A 12,036-nucleotide genomic window follows, 5' to 3' on the forward strand; every position below is an offset into this window, starting at 1 on the left:
ATGTGGGTCAGGAATTTGAGAGGCCTGATATGCAAGGCTAATGAAAGGGAGTGCCCTGGCACCAGAGGGTGCATGGCTCGGACTCCTTTAGCATCAGCTTTGTGATGGTTTTGATTCTACCAGCATTAAAGGTGCCATGAATTGCAGAGCCCTTAGGCAAGATAAGAAGTATCAAGGGTTTGAATGCTCATGTTTCTGAGTCCTCTGGCGTTAACATTGTCATCTGGCTGGGAGCCCTGGCAGCAGTGGAGCTGAATTTTCGAGGTCCTTCTCTTTTTTGAGTGCCCTGGTGGGAGATCCTTCATGGTTTCAAGTGGTATTGCCCCGGAAAAGGGGGGTGTGGTTTTGAGTTTCCTGGCAGAAGAGGAGTGTTGTGTTTGAGTGAGAGGGAATCCGAGATGGGAGTCAGCCATTGGTTGGATGGTTCTGGGGACATGGTTACAGATGGGTAGTCCAGGTGTCATGAATGTTGAAGGAGGCTCAATCCTTAAATGAATCGATTTGTGCTGAAGAGGTTGCATCTACCCTCTTGATTTGTGTCCCCCCAGGTGTGGCGGTGCTGAAGGGTCAGGAAGAGGTCAATGTTTTCGCCCCTGTGGTCATCTCGGATGCCGGAATATTCAACACCTACGAGCGGCTGCTGCCCACAGAGATCCACGCACAACCTGGTAACACCTTCTTCCTCATGGGGATATGGCTGCCATTCATGTGGTTAGGGGAGATAAAAGTTATACCTACCTATAAAAACAGCAGACATACTTGCAAGGGTCAGTTCTACTTTATAGGCAAGTGACTTCAGTCCTATGTGATAATAAACAGGGAATGGTAACCCAGGCTGAACCATGGCCTACAGCCAAGCGCTGGGCACAACTACCAATACTCACAGTACCCACAGGCCATGCCCTATACGTACTGCACATGGGGCATGTCCTGTGGCTAAGCCCCGTTGCAGTACCCATACCCTTAGTGTTGAGATGGAGTGGCCTGATTCCATGCCCTGGGGGAAATTAATCTGGGGCACGTCATGCTTTATAACCTGTCCACACAAGACCTAGAGGATATGAGCTGCAACTATGCCTTGTGTGATACTGCACCTTCGGCATGCTATGCATTATATCCTGTCCTCACAAGACCTAGAGGGTATGGGCTGCAACTATGCCTTATGTGACACTGCACCACCGGCATGCTATGCATTATTTCCTGTCCCCACAAGACCTATAGGGTATGGGCTGCAGCTATGCCTTGTGTGACACTTCACCTCTGGCATGCTATGCATTATTTCCTGTCCCCACAAGACCTATAGGGTATGGGCTGCAGCTATGCCTTGTGTGACACTTCACCTCTGGCATGCTATGCATTATTTCCTGTCCCCACAAGACCTATAGGGTATGGGCTGCAGCTATGCCTTGTGTGACACTTCACCTCTGGCATGCTATGCATTATATCCTGTCCCCACAAGACCTATAGGGTGTGGGCTGCAGTTATACCTTGTGCAGTACTGCACCTCAGAAATGGCATGCATTATAACCTGTCCCCATAAGTTCTATAGGGTATGGGCTGCAGCTATGCCTTGTGTGACACTGCACCTCTGGCATGCTATGCATTATATCCTGCCCCCACAAGACCTATAGGGTGTGGGCTGCAGTTATACCTTGTGCAGTACTGCACCTCAGAAATGTCATGCATTATAACCTGTCCCCACAGGTTCTATAGGGTATGGGCTTCAGCTATGCCTTGTTTGATACTGCACTTGGGGCACGTCATGCATAAAATCCTGTCCCCACAAGACCCATTGGGTATGGGCTGCAGCTATGCCTTGTGTGGTACTGCATCACGGGCACACACCTGTCCCCACAATAACTATAGGGTAGGGTCTTATAACCTGTCCCCACAGTACCTATAGGGTATGGGCTTCAGGTATACCTTGTGCGGTCGTGCACCTAGGGCATTACCTACTTCCATTTACTAAACATTACTCAAACCACCTGCGCATAGCCTGAGACCATGTCCCATATGTGCCATGCACCAAAAACACAATTCCATTATCCCCTTTTCCTAACGGGTGAAAATACCTTGAAGATGTCATAGGTGAGGGCATTCGTGATGTCATTGATGATGTAATTTGTGATGTCATCAGTGGTGCCATGGAGAGAGGGGTGAAATATGGCTGCATTGGTAAGCTTAACCAGTGATTTTCAGTGGATTTAAGGTTCTATTTTAGACATTCTGTCTCACCAAATGTTTGTTTTCTGGGAATTTGGCAGGAATTGTGTTAATATAGGTTAGCATATAACCACCAAGAACAAAGTTTTCTTAGTATTTCTTTTTTTAATTGTGATACTTCAGCTTTGTAACCTTAGTACAGTGCCCAGGGCACTGGCATCAGCTATGCCAAGGGTATAGATCCTCTTCCCGCAGAACCCTCAAGGCTCGGTGTGCCCAGCGTTTGCACGGCCATGGCATAGACACAATGCCTGTTACCGCACTGCACTCTCCACAACACTCATTAGTCTGCATTTGGTACTTTTGGGGCCTGCAGACCAGTTACTAAGCCCCCGGACCATAGGACACAACTGTCATCCACACTTTCAAGAGAGACACGCACACAATGCATAATCCTGCACTCCGGGCCACGTGAACACGCCCTCCACGGTGCACAGAACCTGCATCCACATTCTGACATTATTATATAGTATTTCTGTCCCAACGGACGCGGAATACTGAAGGGGGCAGCTATGCGCCCCTCGTGGTATTGGCAGCACAGGCTCTGGGGGAGCGCATCTGATTCTGCAGCCCCAAGATGGCTGCCTGCGAGACTAAACCTTCTGAACCTGGCATCCACCAATCACATTACTCGATTCAGATTCAAATTTGAGTCCAAAAAACGAATACATATAAATTGGCTGTACCTGGTGTATCAAAAACGGAACAAGTGTTCTCTCTGGCCCTCTGTCTGAGTGTCTCTCTGTGCACTTGTCTCTCTGTGTGCCCTGTTTCTCTGGGCACTCTGTTTCTCTCTCTCTGTGCCCTGTCTCTCTGCATGCACTGTCTCTGTCCGCACTCTGGGTTCTGGCACTATGTGCGCACTGCCCATATGTTCTGTCTCTCTATCTCTCTGTGTGTGTTCTGTCTCCCGGTCTCTCTGTCTTCAATGTCTTCTTTGCACGCTTTCTCTAGGTGTACTCGGGGTCACTGTGCACGCTGTCCCTCTGTGTGCTTTTTCCCTCTGTCTACCATGTCTCTCTGCATACTCTATCTGGTCTGTCTCTCTTTCTCTCTGTCCCTCTTCAATCTCTGTCTCTCAGCCCCATCTCTCTGTCTCTCAGCCCCATCTCTCTGTCTCTCAGCATGATCACTGTATATTCTGCTCTGTTCCCATCTGTGTGTGCTTTGTCCCTGTCTGGCTGTCTTTTTTCTCTCTCTGCTCTGTCTCTCAGTCTAGCTGTGTGCGCTCTTCCACTGTATCGCTGTATGTCTCTCGTTTTGCTCTCAGCTGTCTGTAACTCTGTTTGTCCTGTAGGCTATGTCTCTTTGTCTGCTCTATGTCCTTTGTGTGTCTTTCCCTCTGTGTGTTCTGTGTGCTCGATGCACTTTGTGCGCTCTGACTTCTCTGCATCTCGGTCTGCTTTGCCACTTTGTCTTCTGTCTTTCTGTGCATTCTGTTTCTCTGTCTGTCTTGTCTCTCTGTGTGCCTTCGCGTGCTGGTGTGCCACGTCTCTCTGTCTAGTATGTTAAACTGTTGGCTCTGTCTCTCTGAGCACACACTCTCCCTCTGTGTTCTGAGCTCTCTGTATCTGTGTGCTCTTACTCATTGTTCATTTTGTCTCTGTTCCTCTGTACTGTCTCTCTTTGAGTTCTGTCTCTGTCTGCTCTGCCCTCTGTGTGATGAGTGCCACGGTTTCCCTGTTTGCTCGACCTCTTTGTCTCTATAGTGTACTTTGTGTGGTCTATTTTCTCTGTCTGTTTGATCTCTCTGTCTCCCCGTGTGCCCTGTCTCTCCAAGTGCTCTGTCTCTCTGTGTTTCCCATTTCTCTGTGTGCTATGTCTCTCTCTATCTGCTCTGTCTTCTGTGGCTGCTTTCCTATCTCGTCCTGCACTGCCTTTCTGCACACTCTGTTGCATTGTCTGCGTGTGTGTGCTGTGCGCTCTGTTCACATTTTCTACTGGCCACTCTGTGTGCCCCTGTTAGTTCTGTCACTCTCTACACTCTATCTCTCTGTGAGCTCTGTCCGGGGTCGGACTGGGACAAGAAATAGGCCCGGACACCGAAAGAAAAAGTGGCCCACCCCACGCCTCAAACAAGTGGCCCACCTCTCGGCTAAAAAAAGTGGCCCTCAAACTATCATCCGTGTATCGCGTCAATTCACGACTTGAGAACATGCTACTTATGGAGGGGTCATGTGTCTGTTACTTTACAACAGGTGCACATATGGTGAAAGGAAAAGATATCAGACACGCCAGGGCTGTATAAACCACATCAGATATTTGGGGTGAGCAGCTGTAGTGGACATGTATGTAGTCGAGGGAAGTGCATCAGACATGCACATGCTTGAGACACATTGGGCACATGCTGGAGTAACAATGGTTCACACAGATTAGTGTGATGAGCACATTATATCATTGGCGATTCAGCACTTTGCACATTTCTGGAAGTCTGCCATTTCAGTAGGGCCAGTAGGAGAGGCATGTGGCAGGGGCAGTAGGAGATAAGTGATGAACATGACTGAAGAAGGAACTTTGTGAGAGGATACGTAGATGGGGGATGGGGGGAGGGGAGGGAGGGGCATAGTATTTCAAGAAAAACCAGAACTGATTATTGGGAGAAAAAAAGCGCTGAGACAATAGACATACACAAGCAAAATATTTCAGTGTTCATATTTTGGCAACCATTGTGCGTGCCTCTTTATGTAATGAAAGTCGTTTAAAAAACAGGTTTCCCACGGTCTCTGGTGGAATGGTGCAGGGACAAGTGGTCCAACTCCCAGCAATAGCAGTGGCCTGACAACTTCTCCCTGGCGCCCGTGAAGTTAATGTCCTTCTTTCAGGAAATCAGTGCCAACATGCCACATTTCGTGTTCCCACACCTCAGCTGAAAGGCCGTGCCAAGCTTGAACAAAGTATTTCACCGGCGATATAAATGTGTGGATTTGGAATTTAAAGTGCATTCAGAGCAGTGTATAATCACCCCCTAGCTGACTGTTCCAAGCCTTAAATGGAGATCCTTTACATTACAACCAGCGGCCCAGAGCTCTTAGTAGGGCAAGTCTTCCGCACCAGGGAAAGCAGCTTGTGCAACACTTTTCCGGTCACAGATTTAACCTTTTTTTTCTTTTCCACAAATCATTGGTATCAGTCCAATTTGCTCAACAAAAAACGACAACTTCCATAATGCATTATTTAATGTGTTAAATGAAAGCCCAGGGCTGGAAAGGTGACATCCTGGTGACAGTCCCGTGTGTTCATCTCAGTCCTTAGAAATCTATAGCGCCCAAAATCAATGTGCTCTCTTCTTATTGGCTGGGCGCAAAAGCCTAATATTTAAAACGGCCAATTTCACACATGCGTTTTTCTGGAGGAAATCCCCCCAAAAAATGTAACCGAAAAATATCAACTCAAAATGTAACACTTGCCCTGTGTTGCTAAACCAATATTCTTGTAAGCCACTGTGTCCAACTGTTACTCTGTAGCTGCGTTTGCACCACCAATCAGTGGTCCCCTTCCAAGCTGTAGACAAAACTTCAACTTCCAGAACAGGGTCCTTTCAATCTCCCCATGGCCATGATACAAAACGGGGGATATTTTTAAGATATGTGTGCTCTCGTAATATTTATTTATTTTCATCTGGAGTACCTTAATCGTGAAATATCCTTTCCATTGCTGAGATTCTCCTAAGGCATCACAATGCCACCTGTGTGGGTGGCGGGGGGCATTCTGCAAGGGAAACCTGAGGCCATACAAACTGCCCAATGATCATCCTCCTCCTCCTCCCCTCCCCACCAGGGGATAGGAAATGAAGCCAAGAGCCTCAATGAAACGGTCTGTCCGGCCCCTCATTGCAATAAGAAAGCGCCCCCATCATAACTATGAGAAACATGCAGCGCTTAATGCCACAAGCCAACATGTTGCACTCTGAGCCCCATTCTGTGTATCAGACACTAGTTGGTGTATCTGGGACTAAGCCCTTTGTTGCTAAGCTGAGTCTATTTGAAGCAGACCCTACTTTCTGTGGGGGTCATTCCGAGTCGAGCGGTAGGGATACCGGGCACCGGTACGGAGACCGGTGCCGGTAATCCCCTGACCCCCGATTCCGAGGTCCCCTAACGGGACCCGTAAGGGATGTGTGGTTGAACCACGCATCCCTTACGGGTTCCGTTAGGGGACGAGGCCACTAATTACGGGCCTGCCATTAGCAGGCCCGTAAATAGCGCCTTCCCCATTCCCATTGAGCCCTATGGGGGCTCAAACGGGAATGGGGAATGGTTGGTGCAATGGGGACTTACCAGTCCTGCCATGGTCGGACTAGACCGGTAAGTCCCCATTGCACCACACCGGACACGGTCACGGTATGGGAGGCAGCCATGGAGCTAATTGCTCCATGGCTACCACCATACTAGTAATGACCCCCTCTGTGTCTGAGGACACACAGGTGCTCTGTCACTCTGGAGGTCATTACGAGTGCGGTGGTAAGGGGTTAACGGCGCTGCTAAGTATGCCGGTGCCGTTAACCCCTTACCGCCGCATTCCGAGGTCCCTTAGCAAGTCCCACTAAGGCCGGCTGGTAAAACCAGCCGTCCTTAGCGGGAGCCGCTAAAGGACCAGGGAGCTAATAACGGGCTTGTAATTAACGGGCCCGTTATTAGCTCCCTCCCCATTCCCATTGAGCCCTATGGGGGCTCGAATGGGAATGGGGATAGGTATTTTGAATGGGGACTTACCGGGTCCTCAAGGTTGGAATGACCCGGTAAGTCCCCATTCAAGGAATCCGGACCCGGACACGAGTTTGGAGGCAGCCATGGCACTAATAGCACCATGGCTACCTCCAAACTCGTATTAACCCCCTCTGTGTTTTGCATATGAACGCAGGATAGCACGGGGCAACATGCTGTCCGCGCAAAGCACCAGAGGTTTGAATCCCAGATGCGCGCTCAGAAACCGGACTCCGGTATTAAGCACGTTATAGACAAAAAAAACAATAAATGAAATCTGTGTTTTTTCTGTCTACTGTGTCTCTATACCCATCTGAGAGCACTCTTTTTCTTTTCTTCTGTACACCCAGCACTCTGTCTCTGTGCACCACGTTTCTGTGTCTGTATTGTCTCTCTCTGCTCTCTGTCTCTCTGAATGATCTGTCTATCTCTCTGTTGCTCAGTATCCGAGTGCGCTGCTCTGTCTCCCTGTGCACTACTTTCTCTTTCTGTGTTCGGTGCTGTCTCTTTGTGTGCTCTGTGTCTCTATCATCCTGTTCACTCTATCCGCCCCGTCTCTCTGTTTGCGCTGTGCACTCTCTCTCGTGCTCCTTATCCCAACCACCCTCTCTATGTGTTCAAAAGGGGCTGTGTCCTGGTGGCGGAGCCATGGGGATTTGTCTTTGCAAGGGTTGAGGAGCTGTATGACATGTCCTGTCTCCTCTGCACAGGCATCATTAGTAGTATATGGAGACTGTGCAAAAGTTCTATAAATTATCACTATGGGCCTCATTACGAGTAGGTCAGTAAGGGATACTGGGCACCGTTAAGGAGACCGGTGCCCGTAATCCCTTACCGCCCTTCTACGAGTTCCCTTAGCGGGTCCCTCCTTCAACGCCTATGGACTGGACCCGTTAAGGGACTTCAGAGCTAATAACGGCACCGCAAATTGCGGTACCGTTATTAGCTACTTCCCCATTCCCATTGAGCCCTATGGTGGCTCAAATTGGAATGGGGAATGGTTTTTTCAATGGGGACTTACCGGTCCCGCAAAGGTCGGACTACACCAGTAAGTCCCCATTGAACGAAACCGGTGCCGGTACCGTTATTGGAGGCAGTCATGGCGCAAATTGCACCATGACTACCTCCAATCTCGGAATGAGGCCCTATGTCTCAAGTTGTGCGTACGTGAACAAGTAGCGGGTGCGCTACGAAACGCGTTGTGCCGTGTCTCCTTCTTTTTAATGGCTGCGTGTCAAAATAAAAAATTGAAGTTTTTAAAGAAACTGCAATTGTTTGGCACCTTTATGTGAGGCAATTTTCTTGGAGTACGTTTGCCTCTGTGCGCCATCCTTTGTGTGGAGGCAGAAGTGTTTCTTCTTTGCCTAAATATATATATATATATGTTGCCCACTGATCTTCGTCTTTGCCCTGAACTTTCCTCATTTAAGAGATCCCTAAAAACGTATCTCTTTAATTCCAATAACTAAACTCCTTAATTCTTCCTGACTCCTTTTGGTTTTGCAACCTATAAAAGATATTTAACATTAACACACACATATATATTATATATATATATATATATATATATATATATATATATATATATATATATATATATATATATATATATATATATATATATGATAGAATAACAGCAGCCAAAGCAGAAAGTGGACAATAACTGCTAAGTGTTGACACTTCCCTGGATCCTATTGGCCATTTGTCCTTCCAGACTGTAGTAGCTCTGTGGTCATGGCAGCTTAGCAATGACTAAAAGAGCTGCCACTGCTCCAGCCCCTTTTCTGTTGCACTGGTGCATCTACTTTGGGTGTCTGGAAGTTCCTGTTCCGTTCCTGCACATCCTTTTCCTCAAAGCTTCCCTCAACCGGTTCTGTGGGATCACTAATGTGGAAAGGGACTTCTCCATACATGCCAACCCCCCCCCCCGATTCAGATGAGAGCCGATTATTTTAAACAAATATTGTTCTTTTTTTACTTCTTCCTCCTAAAATAATTCCAACCCCAATGCAACCCAATGGGAAAAATTCATTCTCCCGTACTCAGTGAGAAAAATCACCCTCCCGGGTGCTGCAAAATGATGGCATCTATGCTTCTGTCCTGCTCGTTGTGATGTTGTCATGTGAGATGAGAACGTCATGACGAGAAGCGGCATGGCGCGTTCATTTCCAAAGGGAATACATGCGTGTCAAAAGCCCGGGAAGATACAGTGGTCTTTCGACTAAATAACAGTGTGTGCGCTTTCTTTCCTCATCAGTCTGCTCAAAGGGAGGGCCCGCCGAGCGGATATCACACTGGCGACGGTGGTGGGTGTTGGTGCAAGTAAGTCACGCCAAGTACGACACAGCAAAGCTTTGGACCCCGTCCCGAGGGAGCATAGCGAGGCCACCATGGTGGATAACCCACTAGCCTCACCGGCAAGGGCGAGATCTCAAGAACCAGACCCTGAGGTAACCACGTGCATAGACTCATCCCAGGGGAACTTCATGAAACCATTTGACTCCCATGGCCCCGAAGCAGCTCAAAAGCGGGAATTATGGCTGCAACAATTCGAGCTAGACATTTAAGATTGTGAATTCTCAATTAAGGTGTACTTTCATAGAACAAGGAAGAAAGGCAGGTTAGCTTCAGAACATAGGTGGTATACTTGCATGAGACTCAAATAGCAATACTGTGTGAGGATCCCCCACCTAGGCAACCTGCAATGGAAAAGTTAGGGAGTACCTTAGCTTGTCTTTTACAGCCCAGACCAAAAATGTTGAATAATGCTCTACTTTCTTTTTACAGGTTCTACCCCCCTCCTCCCCCCCAATGTACCTGAGAAGTCACAGGAGAACAGGATCCAAGATGACTCTAGGACCCCCTTGATGACTCCTGAGGCTGGAAGACGCTATTCCTTGTCAAAGTACCTTTGGTGCCTTGGCAGGTGAAGTGGCAGAGTTTGATGGCTTCATTCGATGGGAACCTTGAAGATGGAACCCCCTTTGCAAGAAGGAGTCGCTGGGATGCCGAGGTCAACAGTTAAAGAGGAACCAGCTGCTTTCGGAAAGGAAGCAGTTGCGGTCTTGGCAATGGTCTCCTTTGGATGGTGGTTACTCTGCTCGTCGAAGTCCCAGGAAGGTGAAACCTACTGTGGACTCCAAAAAGGGCTGGCTGAAGAATATAGGACCAGTGGGTCCCTTGGATGCCTTTCGATGGGGACTGGTGCAGTGGCAGAAGTAGGTATCGGTTTCAGGTTTTCGTGGTTCACCATAGTTTGGATCTTCATTGCTGCAGCACTGACCTCTGGATGGTTTCTGGTGATCTGGACCCGACCACTGGTTGGGACTATGAACCCTCACCAAGGCTGGACACTAAGGATGTCTTCTTTGGAATGGTGGACCTTCCTCTGCACACAGCATGCTGGAATCTTCTTCGGTGGGACAAAGTGGTCAGATGTCGTGTCAGAGATGTCCCTTGAAGGATTATTTCATCAGGCGGAACTTTCACAGCTCCGGGTGCCAAGCAGCACTATGCCAGGGTACCCCCTCTTCTGGGTAGTAGACAGCAATGTAGCTTCCAGCAGTCACAAACACTCCTCTGGACCTTGGCCATCACAACTGGACTTCTTTGACTCAAGATGTCCAAGTACTTCTATTATGGACTCATAAAGACCCATTCTCCAGACGGCAGGCACACAGGACTGGCTTCCCGGGTACTTCTGATGGGTGCACGATAGTCCCCTGTAGCTCGGCAAGAAGCCTCTCTCCAGATCCTCTCTTGGGCCAGTCCTTGCAAGAACAAAACAGCTTTCAGATTACATGAAGAAAATGTAGCAGCAGACTTCTTCCTCCAGCTGAGCTAGCAGGGAACAGCTTCTTCTTGCTTCTCATTTGACTTCAGCTACTGAACAAATTGGTGCGCGAGAGGTTTCCATATGTACACATCAGTTCCCCATTCACTCAGACTGAGCCAGGCTCAGCAGCTAATCATTCACAAGTGCATTCATGCAGGCAGGCAGCCAATCAGGCTCAGAGTGCATTCATACAGGCAGGCAGCCAATCAGTCTCACAGGCATTCAGACCATTCACTCCACCCAGAAACCCATAACACAGAATGCGAATTGGTGTAAGCACCCAGCCTTTCAACACACTACACTGCATTCACTCCAGTTTCAGTCATGGCTGTCTCAGGCATTGTGTCAAAAAAGCAATACCAGACACCCACAGCACAAAATGTTAGTTCACTTCAGACTCCATTCATGCGGGTCCTACTGTAAGGGTGTACCCGCAACACACTGCCCCTGAAAAGGATCCAGTCAGTCTGTGAGGAGTCAGTGTGAATGTGTGAATGTGGTGCAAGGAGCCTGATTCAAGTGATTATCCCCTCGCCCACAGCTGCAGCAGAGAGCAGTGCAACTATCCGCATATGGATGCAAGATGCTGCTACTCATGAAGAGCTCGGTCAAATCAGAGCTAAGTTACAATGGGGGGAAGTGCAACACACAAATCTTCGTGGTATTTGCTGGCATTGAAATGCTCTTCAGCTGCAAAACAGCTAAGTGTCTGAAACACATCCAGTTTGCATTTAGCGTATGCACCCACAAAATAGAACGCCTGATGGAGAAACACTCCAAATTATTCCAAGGCATCGGATGTCTGAAAAACCGCAACGTTAAATTACACATTGACCCAACTGTGGAACCCCAAACAGTGAGACACAGGAGAGACCCGTTACACATCAGAGCAGCAGTGGAGAGGGAACTAAAGAAACTGGAGGACCTCTACATTATCAGAAAAATGACCAGCCATACGGAGGGTGTTACTGATGGTAGTGACCACCCAATCCAAACAACCACACGCCGTTCGCATCTGTATCAACATGCTCCTGCCCAATGTGGCAATTGGCATGGAACATGTCACCCCCACAACTGACAAACTCATTGTGGACCTGATGGGAGTCAATATTTTCAGCAAGCTGGAACTGCGATCCGGCAACCACCAGATAAAGCTTGCAAAAGACTCAAGGTACATTACAAAATGTTCCACGCACCTTGGCCTGCAGAGGTATCAGCTGCTCAACTTCAGAACTTCATCCGCCACCGAAGTGTTCCATAATGAAATTAGGAAGA

General features: G+C 48.3%; 1 protein-coding gene across 1 annotated transcript in view; it reads left to right on the forward strand.

The window, feature by feature from the left end:
- Positions 1-12,036, forward strand: part of LOC138521474 (all-trans-retinol 13,14-reductase-like) — a 194,836-nt gene that overhangs the window by 81,561 nt on the left and 101,239 nt on the right. The window contains exon 6 of the mRNA XM_069634354.1: positions 549-668. Coding sequence (XP_069490455.1) covers positions 549-668 — 120 coding nt within the window. The remainder of the gene's footprint in view (positions 1-548; positions 669-12,036) is intronic.

Source organism: Ambystoma mexicanum, chromosome 13 (genome assembly GCF_040938575.1).
Source record: "Ambystoma mexicanum isolate Mex_15411 chromosome 13, UKY_AmexF1_1, whole genome shotgun sequence".
Classification (NCBI taxonomy): Eukaryota; Metazoa; Chordata; class Amphibia; order Caudata; family Ambystomatidae; genus Ambystoma; species Ambystoma mexicanum.